The following is a 22,478-nucleotide window of genomic DNA, read 5'->3' on the forward strand; positions in this document are numbered from 1 at the left end:
GTGAAAGGCCAATGCCAGTATATTTGAATACCGAACAAGCTGCAAGTTATTACAAGTGTTTTTGAAAGCTGACATGTACCATTGAATAACGAAGTGACTCAAAGACAGTAAGAATATATTTGGATACCGTATAAAACAAAGCCACATAATGAAATCTTAAGAAGGAAATAGAAGGAAGGTGGTACTGATGGGAATTACCACGGAATGAGAGGTGTGAGACACAAGTGGTGGCAAAGCCAGAAAGCGGGAAATGAATGTGAAACTGAACACTGGCCAAGGATAAAAGAACCCAAGGAACCACAGGTTAACGGAGAGAAAAACTTGTGTTGGCAAAAGCTAGAGGAATACAGAAAGCATACTGAAGTGAGATATTGGCTGCGTGACCTAGAATGGGTGGACAGGGTGGTCTGACCACTGCGCCTAGATCGAGGAAAAGCCAAGGAAAGCAAAGGTGAAGACGTTTATGTTTCACATCAACCCACCCACTTGGAAAGTGTCAAGGAAAGAGAATATAAAAGAAGTTTGTGTTTTTGCCATAGTTGTTGAAGTAAGTTGTAAATGAAGAAACAAAGCCCTAAATGTGAATTATAGAAAAATTGGGATGACTAAATATTTGAACTGATATTGTTTTTTTAAAGTTGGAAGAGTCAAACTCTTGGGGAAGGGAACCCCGAGAATCTAACTAGATAATCAGGAAGATTTAAATTGTAGCTGGTTTATTTTTCTTCCTTCTTTTTAAGTTGTAACATTTGTACTCTTGAGGACAGGATTCCTGAGACGTTGGGAACTAAAGTAAACTCATAGAGAAGAGAAACCTGAGACTTTATGAACTGTGTTGAACTCTTGGGGAAGGGAACTACAAGGCCTTTTTGGAACTGTTCTGAACTAGGGGATGGGGAAACTGATTCTAAGCCAAGAGCTGGAAGAAGCTCAGAACTTTATTTTTGACCACTATTCCTTTTGCTGCTGCAATCCCTTCACATTGTAGACAGTTGTGAGGGCAATTATAGGTTTTGGACGCAAACAACTTTTTATTTGAAAGTAGTGACGCAGACTATCCTTTGTTTTCTTTAGGAAGGGAAATTCCACCTTAGCATAGCACAAGTAAGGCCTTACTCCATCCTGACATATAAGAAAAATAAATCTTTCGATTAGGAAGTTGAATCTGTTGTCTGTGTCTTGTGAGTAACTCATGGTGACAACAAGTAAGACAGACACGTGATCACAGTTCAAGGGTGTTTATTGAACAATGAAAGTGGTATGCGGGTTGGGAAAACACCTAATCTGAGCCCAAATCTAAATGGGGGACAGGTGTTGACCATCAAATGAAAATAAGGCAGTCCTAGTGGTGTCGTGTCAAACAAAAAGGCCTATACTAAGAAAATATGTTACCAATTCTTTACACGAAATACAAAAGGTGTGGGGTTACGTTTCAAGTAAGATTTGTTCTCAAATGATAAGTGAGGAGGTGGTAGCCCGAGTTTCCCTTCCCCATGTTTTAGATATGGGGTAAAATGGGAGCTTGAAGCACAGTACTGTCTCGAGCTTCTCCAGCTCGAGACAACAGCTCCAATGGCAGTTCTCAGGAACGTCGATGGCCAAGTCTTGTTTCCTCTGAAAATCTCTTGCATTCGGGGTCTGATGTGTTTAAACAACAAAACAAAAGTTCCTTTAACAAATGAAAGTTTGTCTTCAATGTGGGTGAAGGTTTCACCCCTGCATCCCCCTCTTCTGGTCTGACCCTCCTATTTTACAATTTCCAGTTCGGCGGCGGCTTCACTCCTGGGTCCCCCTCTTCTGGGCTGACCCTTCTCAATTGTAATCCATAGTTCAGATAGGGTGATGGCTAAACCCCTGGTCTCCCCTTTTCTGGGCTGGCCCTACACGTATTGTCTCCCACAAAGTTGTGATGAAAGCTTTGCCCTCAGATCTCCTTCAGCCGGGCACGGACCTCTCTTGACAGTCAGTACTCGGGTGACTATTTCACCCCTGGATCTCCCTCTGCCGGGCTCGGACCTCTCGACTGCTGGTACTTGGGTGATAGCTTAATCTCCGGCATCCCTCCTTCAGGTTCACCCTTGCCGTTTCTTAACTTCTATTTTGGGCTGACAACTTTTCACCCATGGATCCCCCTATGCAGGGCTCCGACTCCTCTCGATTGTTAACCTTCCTTCACCAGATTTAGTATGGCTCTCCAGCAGTGTGATAGTGCCTTACCCATGGGTCCCCCCTCCCCCTCTTCTGGGCTCACCCCTCCTTACTTTAATGTTCAATTGTATACAGTTCAACGGTTTCGGGCTTCACTTCCCTTGCCTTCAAGCCAAATCACAAATCAAAGTCTTTTGAATATACAGTGCTTTTAATCGACCCTCACGTATGACCACTTGGCATTCCTTTGGCGGCCTTCATATTGTGATGCTGGAAATGCATCGGAGGGACAGGGCCTCCGTATCCTTACTGCTTTTTATCGTGTGTTATGTCGTGTTTTCCACGCAGGAGTTCATGTGGGACTCCTGGCGGTGCTGCTCTCTCTCTTTTGGTTTGGTGAACGGACCCGTGGGATACCCTTATGGCACCCATGGGTGGGGGTACAACCCTGTGCCCCTAGTGTATGTTTTTGGGCACCTGTGGGTGGCCCACAGAGCAGGGTATGGGCTGGTGGCAGCTCCATGCTGAAATCGACAGGTGCGCAGAGTATCCTCCATTTTGGGATACCCCGGCCCTGCCATTGGGATCAGTTGATTCCTGATGGAAAACAATATGGCTCCTGTGGCCTCTTGCTTTCTATTACCCATTACCTTGTTTTCCCAAAGTCCCGGGAAGCCCTGACTCTGTCCCTTCCCCCTGACTGGCTGTTGGGTGGAAATGCCATATATGGTGGTGTTGTGAAGGCCCGGCCAGACTAGCTTGAGCCTTCCCGGAGATGTATGTTGTGGGTAACTCCTGTGGGTGGGACCTGGGTGAATAGTGTGTGTGACGAATATGCATTCGGTGTTGTGGGTGTCTAGTATCTGGTGGTTGAAACAATGACACAGAGTCCTGCCCGAAACCGGTATGAATGCAGCTTGGAGTGTTGAATGGCTCGGTACTTGTCCCAATACACATAACTTGTTGTGAGTGTCTGGAGAGAAGTGAATGGCCTGAATACCTCATGTGCCTGATTGGCTGGCTGCCTGCATGAATGCCCGTAATCGTGATTGGATGCTTGAGTGTAACCAGCGGAATGAATGGGAGATCAACAGTATATCTGGGGACCTCTCACTGCTAGGAATCGTGTTCAGAAGCGGAAGTCCACTACGACGAGTAACTGGAGTAACTGACGCTGGACCTTGAAGCCCTGCTGGACGAGAAGAATTGCTGTTGCTCTCCTTCGCAATCTGAAAGCTGCTGTGTTTCCAAGGACTGACCCAGAGAGGACCTGGTAAGGCGCCCTCTTCCCGAGCTACGAGGGACCATCGTGCACAGCTGATCTTTGCCAAAGCTCCCTGGTAGACAGACCTACGAGAGGCTGTCGACCCGATATGGGGACTGCTGCGGAACTCCAAGGAGAAGCACTCGGACTGTTGTCCGCCACTGTCGACGACCGCCGTCGCCGACCGGAGCCACTGTGCTCCCGTTTGTCTAAGAACTTCCATTAATCATCGGACACTCTCGCCTGCATCGTCATCCGCTTGTCTCCCGCTGGAGAAGGCCCGACCGTCGACGCGCCAAGGAGTATCCACCGGTGGGTTTCCCGCCACCTAAAGACCACAGAGACACCGACGACTCGACGCCCTTGCTGGGCCACAGTTCATCATCTCTGCGGTCCAGAACTATCGTCACCGAGGTGCCCTGCACACCTCTTCCTTGCAGGATGCCAACGCTCTGTCGTCGACGAGCACCGCTAGGAACGAAGCTGCCACTTCCCTGCCGTAGTTCACCCTGTTCACCGTCAGACGTTCGACAACCCATGACTCCCGCCTTAAAGGGAGGGCACTCAAGAAGGGCAGTCGATTCCCCGACACCGAATGCCAAGTTCCCAGACACCTCTCGACGATCCGTGGCTCCCGCCTGAAAACGAGGCACTCAAGAAGGATCGGTCGAGCATCGTCAGAGAACTCTACTCCACCAGGTACATTGGGGGGGGGGGGGAAACCTTAATAGGAAGAAGTGAGACTACTGAACATATGGACTGGGCTTGTGCGATATATCTTTATTTACAGGTTGCCCAGGTGGGGGGGGATCTCCACACAGAACTGTGCCTAGGGGTAGGGGTCAGTATTCTGCCTATTGTTTCAACCATCTTACGTTCCTGCCTATCTCTATTGCTGGTTTCCTCGTTATTAATCTGCGTGACATTGTAACCGTACAGTTGATGCACTTTAATGAGATTTGATAACTTTAGTGGTACCACTTTAGAATTGTATATATTTATCATTATTGACTTCGAAGTACAAAGTGCGTTATTGTGATTGTGTACATACCTTTGAATATTAATTATACAAAGACTGTGTTTTCAGTAATACAGTGTGTGGACATTCCTTTGTGGGGGTTCGGGGACTACACTGTACTTAAGAACCAGCCTGCATCACCTCCTGAGAAGCTAGGCCTTGATTGCTCGTCCATTGCTACCGTAATAGAGAATCTTGGCTGGGGTCTTCTGTGCCTCTCCTCTACCATATAAAGAGCAGAAGTACAGACACCCCCTACCAGTCTTTACACCTATTACCTTCTGGTTTCTGTAGTTCCTCAATATGGGGCTCGACCAGAGTGTCTCAAGTTAACACCCATGTGGTGCCGCTTTCCCTCTGCAGCTTGTCTACCCCTCCCACTTATAACATTTTCTTTAAAGTTTATTGGCCTTGGTTGCCACTTTGCAATTCTTACTCAGCATAGCCCGGTGCTCATCGATTCTCCCCTTGACTCACCGGCTGTGATAAACCGCTTGGCTTTTGGCTTCTTTGGAGTCAAGGCTGGTACCACGGGTGCAGGAGTCTCTTCTCTGATCCACCCTATCATAGGCTTGCCCCGTGTACCATTAACATCTGCAGCAGGACACTTGTACTATTATTGTTTGTGGTCTTAGATTCTCCTCCACGAAGGTTCCATGGGCCTGGGACGAAAAGGGCAAGGTCACTTCTCTCCTGGCAATCCTCTCATTTCCTGCTGCCTTTCTCCTTCGCTTGAACTGCCGCCTTGGACTAGCCATCTGGTTGTGGAGTCTTTTGTGCTTGCCTTCCTCGCCTTGTTCGTACTGCACTCTCCTGCACCACCTTTTATCCCTGTGGGGAAAGGGAAGGGCCGTCAGGTGGGTTTGGTTAGTCTTTGGATAGAACGGGATGTTGGTTTGTTTCCGGAGGGAACATATTGGATCCGGGCAGGAGGGATAGAATGGATGAAGCAGGGCAGATGTACGATAGTCTATGAAGGTTTGAGGGAATTCGCCCTCTTCTCCTTCTCTCTGGGTTGTGCCATACTGCGTCTCACTTGGGGTGTTTCCCTGGGCAGAACCCTGGGTTCCCCTATCCAGGTGATCCTCTGCCAGGAACTGGATCCAACAGTGAGAGTCGTGCCCTGGCCACCTGAATAAGGGAATTCAGGGGTCTTATTAGGAGAACACCCTCAGGTTTCTCACAGTCTTACCTTCATGATAACTTCATAAGACATACTAAGTGTTAACCAAGAACCGTGTTTCGTTAACATTCACAGAAGCTGTATTTTGCTTGAATTGTGGTAATTCTTCTTGGACAACTGGAAGTAGTGGCAAAGCATTGTGGCTGGGAATGACATTGATGCTACTTTTGTGAAGTGGGATGGTTTTATCACCAAGAGGAGAAGCTTTTCTGGTATTGGAACTTTGGTTAACAAAACCTTACTTTGACATTGAAGACATCAAGAATTTAATTGAGACTGGATTACATACATGTATTTCCTCATTTCCTTTTTCTTTTTTAAACATTGAACCTGAATTTACTTTGAATCCTGGGGAAGGGTAGCTCACCCAGGTTACTAAGAGGTTATTCAAAAGAGACTGTGAATACCATTGTTGATGTGATTTGAATTGCCATATATTTTCTTTGTATATTTGAGGTTTACTTATGAGCGCCAGACAGACCGTGTCAGTGCGTTTCCCTTTAGTTTTGATAAAAAGGGAAATCCTCATCACAGTAGGGATAGTGAGGCGTTTGAAAACATTTATAATTTAATAAAATCGCATATTTTCAACAATCATCTAAAAGTTGCCCGCCTTGCATTGCTGACCCCTCACACCTGACTAGGAAATTCCCTGGAATAGAACCACCTGCACTTCCTATTTACACTAGCAGCGAATAGGTCCACCTGGGGAGTACCCAAGAGGGATGAAATCTCCTCCAGAACTTCCTGGCAGGGCTCCCACTCTGGAGGTTGAAGACTGCCTGCTCAGTCTGCTAGAGTGTTCTCCTTGCCGGCCAGATGGGCAGCAGTCACATACACACACTTCTTCAGAGCCCAGGACCACAATCACATTACTCCTCTGAACAGTGGCAAAGAGCCCATGTCACCCAGCCTGTTAAGGTAATGCATGGCTACAGTATTGTCCGTCAGGACCAATACCGTCCAGCAGATTGATGTGCTCCAGCAGTCCGATGGGGACCACAGTCCGCTCATGGTCAGATCCTGTAGGAGAGCACACCAGCCCTTCAGGCACGCATCTATGACTAGGGTCACTTGTGGCCAGAGTTGATGGAAAAGAGACTTCTTCAGGAAGTTGTCCTTCACTGACCACCATTATACGTCTCCGGACACACTCTGAGACCAGAAGGTGGTCTGAAATCCGCCCCTGAAACAGACCATTGAGAACTCAGAAGCCACTGCAGCAATGTGATACGCAGACAGACCTCTGAAACCACAAAAGATGCATGATGCCATGAGACCCAGCAAGTACAGAAAAGCCAAGGCTGGAGAGTTGTCTTAGGTTGGAAAACCTGGACCATCTTGAAGATGTTTGCCACTCTGTCCTTGGGCCACACCCCAACTCAGGCGATAGTCCAATACCACCCCAATGTATCGGAGGGACTGGGACTGCAAAACCTGTGACTGCTTGTAGTTCAGCGAGAAGCCCAAACTTCTCAACACACTGCACGTCTGGTAAAGATTTGCCAATGCTAGATCTAGTGAGCGGGCTCAGACGAGCCAGTCGTCCAGGTAAGGAAAGACATGAATGTCTTCCCTCTATATACACTGGGCCCGATGTCATGGGTTGTGTAGAGGTGTCGGGTAGAACTGGGGCAGACCAGCGCTGCGCCCCCTGGCGTTGGAAAATATTTCTGAACAGCAGCTGGTAATGGGAGATACCATTTCATAGATGAGGAATCCATGGGAAGAAGTAGTCAATTAGAAACCCCTGCAGTACAGTAGAGGTCGTCACACCCCTGGTAGAATGAGCACTGATGCCTGACAGCAATTCCTTTAACGCTTTCTCATAGCATTGCGCAATACCGAAGCCTATCAAACGGGAAATGATCTGCTTGCACAATCCTATACCTTACCTACATTCTGAGAAGGTGATGCAAAATGTGGTCATTATACCCGAAGTCCACGTACTAGCCACTTAGTAGTCAAGTGCCCTCTTTGGGTTCAGTCTGTGCAGCCTTTCCTTATCCCTGGGTAAGGTGCTGGGTAGAAAAATGACGGGTGAATACTCTGAAAAGCGAAACTCGGATGCCACCTTTGGCAGAAATTTAGGGCTGACTTTAAGTGAGGTCTTATCCTTGAAGAAACGAAGGAAGTGTGGCCTGCAGGAAAGAGCTTGAGGTTCACTAAAACAATTTGCCAACGCGAAGGAAAGCAGTCTTATGGGTGAGTAACTTAATAGACAAATAATGCTTAGGCTGAAATGAAGACGCCATCGATAAGGTGTGCACCAAATTGTGGTCCCAATCCGGAACCATAAATAGTGTCGTCGGAAACCTATTCACAAGGCCCTTAAGAAAACAGGTAATTACCAGAATAGTAAAGAAGGATCCTTGATCCGGTAACCTCTTGGACACAAAGCTGCCAGATAACCTTTGACTGTGTATCTGAAAGCCTGATGAGGCCAGGGATAGAAGGAATTGTGTGGTGGGGAATGAGAAGGGGTGCACTCGCAATGCCTACATCATGCCTCACATTTTCTCCACATGCACACGTACATAGACCTAGTAGAGTGTGCGCCTGCAGCCAGCAACACGTCAAGTAACTCCTCCGAGAGGTCCCAGTCATACCTCATCCTCTCAAGAGTCACGCATGCAGATTAAGAGAGACCCCGGGTTCAGGTGGAGCATCTGACCGTCTGACTGGGATAGGAGGCTCGGCCTTCGAGGAAGTCAGAGAGTTGGGCAGATGGCCAATTCTGGGAGCTACGAGAACCATGTTCTCCTCATCCAATCCAGGTGGATCAAGAGCATGGGGGCCCAGATCATCATCCACCTCCTGAGAACCCACGGGGTGACTGGTATTGGAGGGATGCGTAATGGAGGTTGAAGAAACACTCCACGAGGAATTCGCCACCCAGTGTCCCCATCGCAGGGCATACCATCAAGCGGAACCGTCTACACTTTGTGTTGGCTCTCGTGACAAACAGATCCACTGCCGTGTGTTAGGAAAGATTTATCTTTAGGCAACTTTAACTCAATATTATATGGGCCCCCAAACTTTTTGCTTTTGAACAAGTCCTGACTTTTTACAGGGAACTGAAGTATTCAGCTTCACTTGCCTGGCCTTTTGAACATGTTCTGGGGAATCTGACCAGTCCATCAGACTATCAGTATTGGGAAACTGTTTCTGTTTTGGTCTTTTTTACCTTTTTGGAAACTTTTTGACAATGCACAGTGAGGGGGTGATATTTTTGTATCACGCTAGTCTTTTACACTTGGGATTTTTGATTACTTGTATATGTGCCTAAAGACAAACTGGTGAACGCAATTACATTTTTACCATATTTGCATGACTTTAGTATGTCCGTTTGAGTTTACCGTGTGTGGCTACTAAACGTAGCTTAGCTAGTAGACTAAAATGGCTGTGTAAAGAGATTTTTCGGGTGTTCTTTGGCTGCATTTGCTTGGCCTTCTTCCCGCCTTCTCAGGTCAGGAAAGCCCTTACACGGCCATGCATTCACCCGGGAAAAGCTACTGCTTTGTGGGCAACTACTGGCTTGGTGTATGTGTGGACCCAGGATGTTGGTGGGACTGTCTGGTCCCACTCCACATGTGTGGTGCCAGAGAGTCTAGATGTGGGGCATGAGTGACTACAGTGGTCCCCAATTGGACCATTGCTAGCAGTTTGAATGGTGCAGATCCTTGCTTGGTGGGCTTGGAATTACTTCCAGACAGGACTTAGGCTAAGAAGAAGACTTCTGCAACCATTTTCTTCAGAATAGCATTGGAGCCAAGTATCCTATGTAGATGAGCAGACAACTGATGATCCATGGAAAAATCCCAGAGAGGCTTGCTATCCCTTTCCTGCGATTGGCCTGGAGAAGCACTGACGGAACAACTGATCTGCAAAGGCCCTGGGCAGTGCTTCAACCCTTTCACTAGTGGGGCCAACCAGTCTTGATGCATTGTTGAGGAACCAGCCGCCCAAGCCTTCGGAAGTGCCCCTGGACTACCGGTGTACTGACCAGCTCTCCAGTGGGCTGCCTCAGTAGAATCGCTGCTGTTCCGTTTTTATTGCCGAAACTTTGGTGGTCGCCAGCTCGTGCCACATGTCGCCTTCCTGCGGAGTTTCAGCTTCAAGGCATCCTGCTCTGGAAGTTCTTCTTTGGCCGTGACTGGAGGGACACCTACCATAGTCGCTGTACGGTGACCATCAGTGAAAGGAAAGTTGCTTTGTTGTGTCCTGTCAAGTGTCCAGAAGAGAGATTCATCAGTGAATCCTGCTTGCCTTCTGCACCAGCAGCTAACCAGAAAACTCCTTAGACCCGCACCCCGTAGATATCCTGCACCAGAATAAACGGCAGCAAAACCTACCACAGTCGACCCATCTAATCATCTGGGAAAATCGTATTCAGGGGGTTAGTAATTGCAACACTTTTTTTATTGTATATGGTTAAAAAAAGTCTTTACAATTAATTAGATTGTATCAGGGGTAGCCTCAGGACTCACCAATAAGAAATAACAAAAGTAGTCAAAAAAGGAGTGTACGTAATCAAGAGGTTAACGGGTTTATTCAGGGCCCAGACACAGCTGGGACAGCGATATTCAAACAGATTGCGGAACAGAACTGCATGAAAATGCGCTGTCAAATTAACGCCCATACATCTAAAAGTTTTATAATAATTGAGCTATTAACATTAGTAACTTCGCGTCATGAACAAATCTCCCCACACCAAGCAGTTTGGTGTTTGCACATTAGACCCTTATAGAAAAAACAACATTATGTTCTGTAATTGGGTCCACAAACCTTCATACACCACCCTCAATTATAATATGTGACTTCACAATCCAACCCCCACTTCCCACATCATAATGATAATTTATTGAAACATTTCAAACGACCAGCAGAACTTTATTCATCTGTCCCGGTCATCTCATTGGAGTTATCGTGAGAAGCACTACTTACCACGACACTGTCAGAGCCTTGAACCACGGACATACTGCTATACTAATGTTGCTTATTAAGAACTCTTCGACCTTCCCAGGCGAAACGTACTAAGACACAATTTGAAACTGTAGTGGTTATTTTGACTCCATCTAAAAATCATGTTTTGCAAATCATTTTGAATTATTAAACGGTTATGCGCTCCATGTCTGTCGGCGGGACACATGGGTTCTAATCTGTGACCTCGAAAACTGATGTTTTGCTTCTTACCATACCAGCCTGGAATTGTGGGACCTGCAATGTGTTACCAGCCACCGTGGCTTTGTTGCAGATTAATAAAAATCTAACACACGGTTGCTGAAAAGACATGCTATAAAGACTATTTGCCGCGTTTTAGCCTACCTCTAAGTTGGTTATACTTACCTCTGCCCCAACATTTATTTTATTTTGGGCTTGACTTGTGTAACGATTAAATGAGCCGCCACCACTTTTACTGTGCTACTCTTGCAATTGATACGTGCGCACCTTTTCAACTTGCAGAACTTGCATTTTTAGTACAAGATTAAGAACAATTCAAGGCCACATTAAATAACATCAGTAATTTATACATGCAGTAAATACAAAGAAAAAACAGGTATTAGATAAAAATACAATAGCTACAATAAAACGCGTATAAAACACAATCGCACAAGGGTAAAACCACAAATATCCTAATTTTTCTTTATTTGTTAAGAAAAACCTTTACAAAGTGCACAATCAAGACAGTGTATAAAACTTCAGAATGAGCAAAAACCCATATTAGTAGAAACGGCAGAGAAAGAGGAGAAAAAAAGAAAATAAAGAAAAAAGGAAAAAGAAGAGTCCATAGACCAAATGTGACCCGGCCTTAGCATGGAAGCCATCTTTCGTGCTTCATATATTTTCCCTTTATATTGTGATGTTACTTCCCAATAATGTACTTAGGTTAATAATCTACTACGGTCTTCCTTTTAAGAAAACATACCTAAATGACCATCCTAAAAAGAACAATGTGCAGTCACTGCCTCAACATTCTTTAAATGTACCAACTTCAGTGAATTAACAAACCGAGCCACTGCAATTCCTACCCCAGTCGACTTCAGGCACAAGTAATTTTCCATAGATTCTCCACTTCCGCACTGAATTAGTAACAACTATTTCCTAAAATATGCTGTTCTTTGCAGTGACAATGCGGGGCACTCCCCCATTCTTCTTCAAATAAACCTTAGAATAAACTTTGGTTATTCCAATTTATCGGTTTTTGATAGTCTGGTCTAAAAGACTGAATCTGAAAGATAGGAAGATAATTTTATTGACCTGTAACTTTGTTGAACATCTTCTTGAACATTTCACCACCACAAGAACTCTTCCTACATCAGTCCCCTCTCATAACAAGAAGCTTTTTGACTTTTGGGCACAAGGCATAATTGTAAAAATACAAGAAAACCAAAAGTGCAGCAAAGCCCATCAGTATTGTTAGTCTGTTTCCTCATAAGAATGAGAAACACAGGCAATGGAATTAAAGCACAAGACTTCACTGACATCCAAAAGTCAGGACACAATTCAAAAACAAGCAAAGGAATCTTTTCCAACACTGAGATCATATTTTGTGGAGCAGGATTCTGGAAAGGAACCTCCACACACCAATTCTGTTTCTTGTTCCACCACTCTAAGTCTGCTCTCAACTTTGACGAAATCAGAACCTTGACAGATTGTTAATCTAATTTCTGATTCCAGCAGAAAGCAAACTAGCTGCCTCATTTTGAGATTAGCAAACTGAAATGAGAGGATGGAGGTCACCATAAGTACACATGCTAGAAAAACCAAGCAGATGTTTCATGCTGACTTAAAACGTGAGAAGTTCCTAATCTTTTCTGCGGTGGTATGACTCTTCAAGATGGTGTCCCATATTAACCCTATGAATTTGAGGTCCTGTCTGGTTGACAGTAAAAACAAGTTGAATAGAAGACTTGGAGCAACCACTGAGCCAGCTGAAAAGTCTCTGCTCTGATCAACTGGTCATGCAAATATGGTTATTTGTGAACTCCCTGGAAATGCGAGTGAACTGCTACAGGAGCCATTAATTTTCTGAAAATAGTTACTTCCCTGCAGTAACTAGAGTACTCATAGCCTTTAGTCCCCTTTCCTCCCCTATGAGTACTCTAGTCAGTAACTTTAATTACTCAGTGTCCTGTCCCGTCCAAACGCTGCATCTCGCCTGGAGCTGGTATCCAGGGAATAGTGCTTGCAGAATGCTGGAGTGGCCAAAGTAGCTGACCTGCTGATGACATCCCAAGCAGGTCTCAGAAACACAACGGCTGTGGCCTTCGCTCTGAACGGATGGGCATGAATCCCTGCAGCAACCAGATTGCCCATGGCTTTATACGCCTATGAAATGGCCTGGACCATCCAATGGGTGATAGACGCTTTGGAAGCTTGGGTGCAGGGAGACGTGCCGCCGAAGGTGATCAACAACACCTCAGACCTCCTGAAGGATTTCGTCTGAGAGAGATAGAACATGAGGACTTTCTTGAGGTCCAAGGAATTCAAGGCCTTTTTGGCCTCCAACTGCAGGATTGGGAAGAACACCGGCAGGCAGCTTTCCTGATTCAAATGGAATGGAGAGACCACCTTCGACAAGAAGTTTGGATGAGTGTGCAAGATGACCTTGTCGTTATGAAGCGTGGTGAAGGGCTTGCATGATGACAAAGCCTGCAGCCTGCTGACCCTGCGCGCTGAAGTGAACGCCACCAATAACGCAGTCTTCAGCGTCATCAACCGGATGTCCACTGAGGCCATCGGCTTGAAGGGCTTGTGCTGCAAGGTCGTCATAACCAAAATAAGGTCCCAGATGGGATGACGCCTATGCACAAGAGGGAACAGCCTGGACAACCCTTTGAGGTGGGCCTTAACCAGCATGTTGGCTGCTGAAAAAAACATGCTCTGAGGAATACTTCGAAGTCCCAATGGCCACCAGATAGGTGCGGTAGGTATCGACCTGTATGCCGGAATGAGCCAGCTGTGCTGAAAAAGCCAGCACATCATCCAGGGAGCAGTTGAGGGGATCCAGCCCCTTGTTGTGAGCCCACTGCCAAAATATAGTCCACATACTCTTGTTCTGAGATCTGGTAGATGGCCTTCTGGCCTCCTGTACAATGTACCAGTTGTCCTCAAGGAACTGAGCGTGGTTCAGTCTCAGCTGGTCAGGAACCAGGCTGCTAGGGCCAGCCTGGCTGGGTCCGGGTGCTCCACCACCACACCCTGCTGCAATAGGAAGCCCCTGCTGGGAATTGGGCGATGGACCAGTCACTGGGAGTACAATTGCAGCAGATCTGAGAACAAGCCCTCAACGGCCAGTGAGGGGCAATCAGGATGAAGCTGCAGCCCACCGATGCCCTAAACTTGTGGAGGTTCCGCGGGAGCAATTGAGGGAGGAAACGCATAGCACTTGCGGCCGTGCCATGAGAGCTGGAATGCTTCCCCTGGAGAACCCTGACTCCGTCCAGCCCATGAAGTAAACTGGGGGCACTTGGAATTCAGAGGCGGCATGGATAAATCAAGATCCGGAAACCCCCCCATCACTGGAACAGGGGTAACAAACAGTTGATGTGTAACTCCCTTTCGTAGGTGTTGAACCTCAAGCGGCTGAGCCGGTTCGCTTCCGTGTTGCTGTCCCCTGGGAGATCGACAGAGGAAATCCACATCCCCTCTGATAGCGCCCGTTCCCAGACTGCCACCATCTCCATGCACAGGCAGGGGAGGAGGGGAACAGGTGCCACCTTGCTTGTTCCTGTAAAACACTGTCATGGAGATGTCGGTCCTGACCAGAATCGTCTTGCCCTGAAGGAAAGGCAGAAAAGCCATGGGAGCCAGGCCCCACAGCCCTGAGTTCGAGCATAATGATATACAGGAGGGCTTCCACCCTGTACCATGCGCCATTAATTGAGTAACCCTTCAGCGTAAGCCCAAAAGCAAGGAATCCGTTGTCACCACCAGAGTGGGATCCTGCAGGGTAAAGGGGGCTCCCACTGCCACAGTGCAGTCCATCAGCAAACATCCGGGAGGAGGGACAGGCAAATAGAAATCCTGTCCGACTGTGAACCTGTCTCCGTGTCCCAATTGGCCGGCAGGTGGAGCTGGAGGCGCCTCATCTTAAGGCAGGCATACTGAACTGCCATCAGTCCCTGAAGGTGATGGAATCATCATGCTGAGGTGGTCGAATTGGCCAGAAAGTACCCTATCACCTTGCCGAGAGAGAGGAGCATCTCGGGGGTGGGGCACACCCGCTGTACGATCGTGTCCCAGCATACTCCAAGGAACACCAAGTCATAGGCGGGAGTCAGCTGCGACTTCTGCCGGTTGAAGGAAAAAACCCAACTGAACATTGTTCCCTGGGGCAAACTGGTCTTCACCAGTCAGTCATTGAAATAAGGATTTAAGGGATGGCCCTCCAGGTGAAGTAGACCAGCCACTGAAATCATCAGCTTCGTGAACACACGAGGAGCCGCGTTGAGGCCGACAGGAAGTACCTTGTACTGGTAGTGTTACAACAATCAGAAACTGCAGACATTTACGATGAGACTGGTAGATGTGGACATGAAGGTACGCATCCTTGAGATCTAGAGAACATGTCCAGTCCCCTGCACATAGAGACTCAGCAATGTGTGCTGGAGTAAACCTGCTTGTTCTTGGGTACCTGTCTGTCTGAGGGGCCAGCTCCACCACCTGCATCTCCAACAGAGAGAGCATCCCTCTTAAGAGGACCGGGGACCCTATCTGAAGCAGAGGAGGAGCGGAAGGTAGAGGAAATGGAAAGGAAGACGGAAGCCCGTGGAGACTGTAGAAAGGATCCACAGACTCTTGAAACAACGGTTCCAGCTGCCCCCTGACGGTTCCAGCTGCTCCCTGACCGTTACATCTTTGCTTTTTGGCATTTGAGGTGGGAGCAGAGAAGGTGGAGTGGAAAAAAACATGCAATGTCCTTTGCCGTTTCCTCCTGTGGTCGCTGGGGGACCTGTTAGACTCCGTGCACCACAGCCCTGAAGCCCCTTGAGGCCGCTAAAAGCACAGGGTTTGAAGTCTGTCCTGCCCTGGGCCCGAGGGAAGGTCTTCTGCCCAGGTTTAGCCAGGATGGCCAAGGATGTAGAGGTGGTCTTTGTCAGCTCGTAATCAGTGAACGAATGAAAAAGATCTGACCCCTCAAAAGGAAATCCAGGATCCTAGACTGCACATTAAAGGAGAATTGAGTAGTACGCATCCATGCCATGCGCCACATCTCGATCCCTAGACACAGCCCTCTGCTGGCTTTGTCGATGTGGGAGACTGAAGACTCAGAAGGTCCTGCACAACAGTCCAGGACTCTGCCAGACAAGCCTTGAAGGAGGCTTGCCTCCCCAGAGGGAGTTTGGGCAGGAACTCCCCGATCTCTCGCCACAGCTTCTGGTTCTCCGCGGTCAGGAGGGCATCAGCATTGGCCTGCCGCAAATGCAGCCCACAGTTGACTTAGCCACGCTTGCCAAAAGACTCCAGGGATTCGTCCTCCTTTGAAAGACAACTGGATGAGGCCCATGCAGAGGAGGACGAAGACAATGGTTTAGAATACAAGGAAGCTGCCGCCAACACTGAAGTGTGTGGCTGTGGGTGGGAGGTCTGGAGGACTGGCTCCCCCATCCAACAACCTGAACTGGCTGTCCAATTTCTTGTTCATCTGGGCATTGATCCTGGGCTTCTCCCAGACCTTTCCTGCCACCTGCAGGACAGGGGAATGCCCGAACGGCTCCTGGCATGCTGGGCCAGCACCTCCGCCAACACCCCTGACTCCAGGGGTGCCTGCTCAGGTTGAGGGACCCCTCGAACTCTGTAAGGCCCTGATCCAAACCTGAAGATAGCTGTGGATCCATGGGCGACGGCGAGGGAGGGGTTGGTGGTACAGGAGGAGGGCTCTGAAGAACCAGCAGGGCCTGGATCGGAGGAGGAACTGGCAGGAGCACTGGCAGCGCTGGAGAAACCAGAGGAGGGCCAGAAGCAGAGGCCTAGGATGCACAACCTGTGGAATCACTTCCTTGACAATACCCTTGAGAAGTCGCATCATCTGTGGGGAGAGCAAAAGAAGGAGGAAGCGCTCAAGAAGCGATCCTCGCATGCCGCCGGATCACAAGGGGCACTAACCTCAGCAGCGCTGGGCCTCCTTTTCCGATCAAAGCGTCTAGGAGCCTGGGGTGTGCAGCAATAAGGCTGCGAGGGGTAGATGTAACCCTGCAGCGACCAACCGCCTGTACCGCAAGGTCCTCCGCCGCTTCCCGCAGGAAGGGGACTGAAACCCTTATGTGTGACCCACTCTTATGCGCAAAGGAAGCGTCAGAGGCCCTGTCTCTGAATCCAAGCTGGCTTCCGGCCTCAATGGATCTGCTGCGTGCTTGTCCGCCATCTTTGGCGGATGCGCCACGCCCTGGGAGGCAGGGCGTGAAGGTGCTACGCCACATGCTGGCTCAGACATGGAAGGGCACTCCTTGGCCCTAGAACCTGAATCCGGAGCGTTTACCTCTGAGATGGCTGTGGTAAGTTCAGAGCCCTCAGCCCGCAAGGCGGTAGTAGAATCGCCCTGCACAATGACCTCAGGAGGTGGCTCCACTAAGCTGGGCACCCTCAGCTATGGAGCTGGTAGTCGTTTTGGATTGTGCTTCCAACTGACTCTTGGAGGTAGAACACGACGATCGTTTGCCCACTGAGGAAGAGGACCAACTGGATCGTCCCTCTGTGGACAGCCCGGAGGAGCCCCTGGGCCCCTCGGCCTGGGAGACGGTAGCCTTATCGGCCTCAGGTATGCCCAAACCGGATTCCAAGGACCCCTTCTCAGTGGAAATCCCTGATAAGGAGTCTCCGTGCTGAGAAGCCTTGCTAAACAAAGGCCCAACTTGTCGTGGCGTGGGGTTCTGGTGACAAACTCTTTCAGTTGACCAGGGGGAGAAGAATGGAAAGTCTCCGTCCAGCAGGAAAGACTATTCTTCAAGGCCGGTGACTGAGAGCTATGCAAGCCAAGAATGCATCTCAGCGGTGATCAGGCCCCAGGCAATCAAGACAGAGAGCATGGGGGACAGACGCCCGGAACGAGTGATTGCAGGATGCGCATCTCATGAAGCCTCCTGCAGCCGACATACGCTGGGGGAGGCAAGGCTCCAAAGGGAGATGAAGAAGATTAAATAACAAAGAACAGGGAGCACGCAGAAAGTTTAAAAACTCTCTGTGCCTAGCTGCCAGGTCCAACTTTGTCTGTGCGGAAAAAGGGACTGAGGGGAGGCACGGAGGGCAGGTTCTCGGGGGTGTGGCCGCACCCCACACGCTGTACTAAATTTAAAGGGGAAGCTACATTTTTCACTGCCAAAGGTTCTGGTACCGTCCCCTTGATTGGAGACGCCCACAAGGATGGAAGAAAGGGGACTGGACATATGAGTATAAAACGCACCAAGTAACATTGACGCCAATGTTGCACAGCACCCCATGCTGTTGAAAATGTCCAGAGATCTGCTGAAGCAGGAGGATATCTAAGATGAGGAATATGTGGGAGGCCACAAACCATTAAAATTAGCTAATACAAATCATACAGTACACGTGGGATTCAAAGTGTAATATTTTTTACCCGAATGTCCCAGCTTAACTTTGACTTTACAGTTGACCTCAACGAGGATGGCCAAGAGATCAAGCTTTACCTAGGGACCTGCATCATTTATCTACAACATCTACCAAAGCATTACCTCCATTTTATAGAGACAAAGGATCTTTTCAAGTGAATTACTGCAAAAACGTTTTCCATGCAGTCCCATTTACCCAAGAGTTGGCGTTGACTGCTCGACCACTGATGCCACTAGGGAGTCAATCAATGCTTAAGGGAAACCAGTCTACGTTTATGAAGGAGCTCCTCACAGCATGAAAACAAGTCTGAGCAACTCCTTGCTTCACATTTTCTACTAAGCATAGTTATGCTTTTTAAATAGTAATGTGAATGCCAGAGTTTGAGTTCTTGCAAGTCTTGTTTAACAAAGCTTTACTGAAAGCAAATTATTTTACTTATATTATTGATGCCCTTGCTTGTCCTCAGACTAAGACTAACGTGCATGGCAAGATAACAGAGCCTGAAAAGCATTGTAAATGTACAGGGCCTTTACCCAATACTTTAGAGCTTGCCAGTTAAAGATAGGCACTTGCACATGGGCCTAGCTTATACAATTACTCTAGCAAATAACACAACATTTCAGCAGGAACCACGTTCTTACTTGGTTTCACTGCATTATTGTGTTAAAAGAAAATAACGGGTCAATTTCAATAACAATATCACATGATTTGTTATACTATTGGAAAATTGGCAAAGCCTTACCTTTGGCAGCATTGGCGTATCTCTTTTTTTCTTTTTTTCAAGATTAGGATCATCTAGCAATTCAGGCTCAAAAGTGTAGAGCTCAGTTAGCTCGTTCATAGTAAAGTGGCGCTCAATCTGCTGCTGATCCACCACACGAAAAGATAGCGATTGTTTGGCTACCTGACGCTCATAGATCTTTTCCTCCATGGTCCCCTGTGGAAAAAAAAACTTTGAAACAATGCTTTCTGAAGAAACATATTGCTTTTGTATCTAAGAAACAGAAAATAGGGCTAGAATCAAAACAGCAAATGGTTGTTTGCAACTATTAAGGCGAATTTCAACAAATGGGACTGTGCATACATTCTGGGAGTCCATCTTTTTATATTGAACTGGGCTTACACACTTAGGACAAAAGTAAACTAGCTACGTAGTAAGTAGAGCAGTAAAGTTTTTAGAAATTCAAGAACAGTGTTAAACTGAGTTAGGAAAACCTATATGCAACACAATTAACCTGCCTTGTTAAAAAAAAGGCCCTTAACACTTCAAAATGTCTTCCCTCAAAGTGACTGAGCTCTTAAAGGAATAGTGCGCTCAAAAATGTTATTGTCCCGAGCGTTCGGGCATGTGGTTTTAAGCAAACTATGATTGATCGTAAACACATTTCCTATGCACCTTACCTTAGTTTTCCGCACTTTTACACATGCAAAATCAACGGGTGGGGCGTGGCCATCTTGTGCTAATCTTATCCGTGGATCGATCGCCCTAAGTTCAATTGCCCTCGTGGCACTAAATCATATCATATCACCCGCGCCTGATACGGACATCATTAGACGCGTAAAGCCCATTTCACAACGCAAATGCACGTTCGTGTCAACGTTCTCTGTGCGCCAGCTAATGACGTGTTTTCATGGAAATGGCAAGACGGCTCTTTCCTCAATAAGTACAAACAGACCATTTCTCATCAGACAACATCAGAATTGCTTTTTCAATCATTTCATTGTTTTTTTTGGATAGCCTGTGACTCGTTTCTGCTTTGTTCAGCTACCTTCGTTGCACGGAGCCTCTGCGAACAGATACATATCCTACCATTACTATTGATTTCAATTTTGTTGTATAACGGTAACAATACAGCCCTATCACTATGAACCAGAGTATTCCGAGGCAGAATAACTTGATAGAGAAAGATGCTGAAACGATGGGGCATCGGACTGCAGCTGGGAAGACGAATCACTGCATCCTGAGCCAGAGCCTAGTCGCATGGAAGACGTTCCCACCTGGTGTACCTGCAATCGGTTCAAGGTCATGCCAACCGAGGAGGAGAACTACTGCTGTCGAGAAAACTCTGGATGCTTGGACTACATATCGGAAGAAGACACACCACTGCTATGCGTTACTGAGCTGCATGACTTCAGGGCGGCCTGCCTCACAAGGCCTATGTTGAGGATTATGATGGTGCTTCAGCACAAACTTCGCGCAACAGTTCGCCTGCGCAATCCAAGTAACGAGTAAGTGTACTCTAGATTTGATGTCATTTTGTCCACTGAAGCCACTAACATTTCATGTTTGTCTCCTATATTGTCTTAACTTTGATCTATCACTTCCAAATGAATGTAGTCTGCCAACAGAATACATTTCTCGCATTTTGGGGCAATCAGAGTGTTCATCTTATGGGTTATAGGCATTCCATCGACAGCCAAAGCATGTATGCCATACCATCTAAAATAAAGCATCTAATGCATTTCTTTTTTTTTTTTAAATGTTCTTTTAAAAGGGGGTGTGGAGGTGTGGGGTGGTCCCCCCCCCCCCAAACCCCCATTGTTAACCTTTAAAACCAATTCTTATTAAACTAAACCCTTTACCATATAAAAAATGCATTAGATGCTTTTGTTTTTACATGGTATGGCTATCGATGCTTTGGCTGTCGATGCAATGACCGATACCCATTTTAGGAGTCTTTCACGTTCAACTAAGAAGAACAAGTTACTTACCAACTGGTAACGTTCTTTCGACTGGATGTTCCTCCAACGTGTTCCACATCTTTGACATGTAATGTCCACAGCTTTGCACTTCGGAAACTTTTTCGGCAGAGGGCATCCTGCGTCAATGGCGTCGGGTCGATGTCCCTCGAAGGCCTCTGTCGAGGGCAACATTACCGGATGTTATAAATAGGATGTATGATGCCTGTAGCCTCAGTTTAAGTTTTTTCCCCTCAGAACTTGTGGCACCAGTCTCATGCCTGCTTGACTGCACTTAGCCTTGCAGAAATGGAAGCTGCAATCACATAGGAAATTCTTTTGAGGGGCAGGCTGGGAGGGCGATGTGGAATACGTTGGAGGAACATCCAGTCGAAAGAACGTTACCAGGTGGTAAGTAACTTGTTCTTTGAATGGGTTGTGTCCTCCAACGTATTCCACATCTCTGACAGACTCCCAAAGCAGTACCAGTAAATGGAGGGAGGAAAAGAATTTAGAGTACCCAATTAGCTAATCGGTAACACTCCGTAATGGTGAGGATAATCCACCTAGAAAAGGTCTGTTTGGTAACAGCCTGGCCCAATCGGTGTCCAGCATATCCCACAAAGAGTTGATTGTCCACTCTGACTCTGGACATGCTAGAAATGAAAAAGCTTGGAGCTCTCCTAGGATCCAACCAATGGAGTCGCTCCTCTTCGTTACCAGGATGAGGAGGTGGGTAGAAAGATAGAAGAATCACCTTTTGACTCAAATGATATTCTGATACTACCTTAGGTAGAAAAGAGGGACATACTCGCAGTAAAACCCTGTCCTTGTGAAACACAGTAAAGGGTGGCTTAGATGAAAGTGCCTGCAATTCACTCACCTTGCGAGTGGAAGTAACCGCAACCAAGAACACAGTCTTGAAGGACAGTAATCTCAAAGGACAAGAGTGCAAAGGTTCAAACAGAGCACCCATAAGGAATTTCAAAATCAAATTAAAATCCCAAACCGGCACCTGGAAAGGGGACAGCGGGAATACATTAATCAGTCCTTTGAGAAACTGAGAAATCAAAGGAATCTTAAAGTAAGAACATTCTTCGGACGAGAGCTTAAAGATAGACAGCACCGCCAGGTAACCTTTAATGGTACCCACTTGAAGGGCCCTGTGGGCCAAAGAAAGTAAGAAAGACAAAACCATAGGAATGGAGCACTGAAAAGGATCAACATTGTGATCTCTGCACCAGTCGCAGAACTTAAGCTTACGGAAACGGTACAGGGATTTTGTCACAGGCCACCTGGCCGAGAGCAACACCTCCATCACGTCATCCGGGAGGTCCCAACCCTTATACCTCAACCGTTCACATACTAAGCGTGAAGGTTGAGAGTCTTGACCTCTGGATGGAGAACCTGATTCCCCCCCCTTCCACCTCACACGAGACCAGATCCTCTCGATAGGGAAGACGGCGTGGAGGGCAGATGGGACATTTCTAGAAGGTCCAGGTACCACGCTCTCCGGCCCAATCTGGAACAATGAGGATCATGTAGGAACCGAACCTTCGTAACCTCCGCAACACTTGAGGAATGACAGGGACTGGAGGAAACGCCTACAACAG

The 22,478-nt window shown here is 47.4% G+C and overlaps 1 protein-coding gene across 1 annotated transcript in view; it reads right to left on the reverse strand.

Moving 5' to 3' along the window:
• ATRX (ATRX chromatin remodeler) overlaps window positions 1-22,478 on the reverse strand; it is a 2,430,811-nt gene that overhangs the window by 176,069 nt on the left and 2,232,264 nt on the right. Inside the window, exon 30 of the mRNA XM_069612585.1 lies at window positions 18,929-19,123. Coding sequence (XP_069468686.1) covers window positions 18,929-19,123 — 195 coding nt within the window. The remainder of the gene's footprint in view (window positions 1-18,928; window positions 19,124-22,478) is intronic.

Source organism: Ambystoma mexicanum, chromosome 5p, assembly GCF_040938575.1.
Source record: "Ambystoma mexicanum isolate Mex_15411 chromosome 5p, UKY_AmexF1_1, whole genome shotgun sequence".
In the NCBI taxonomy this organism is placed as follows: domain Eukaryota; kingdom Metazoa; phylum Chordata; class Amphibia; order Caudata; family Ambystomatidae; genus Ambystoma; species Ambystoma mexicanum.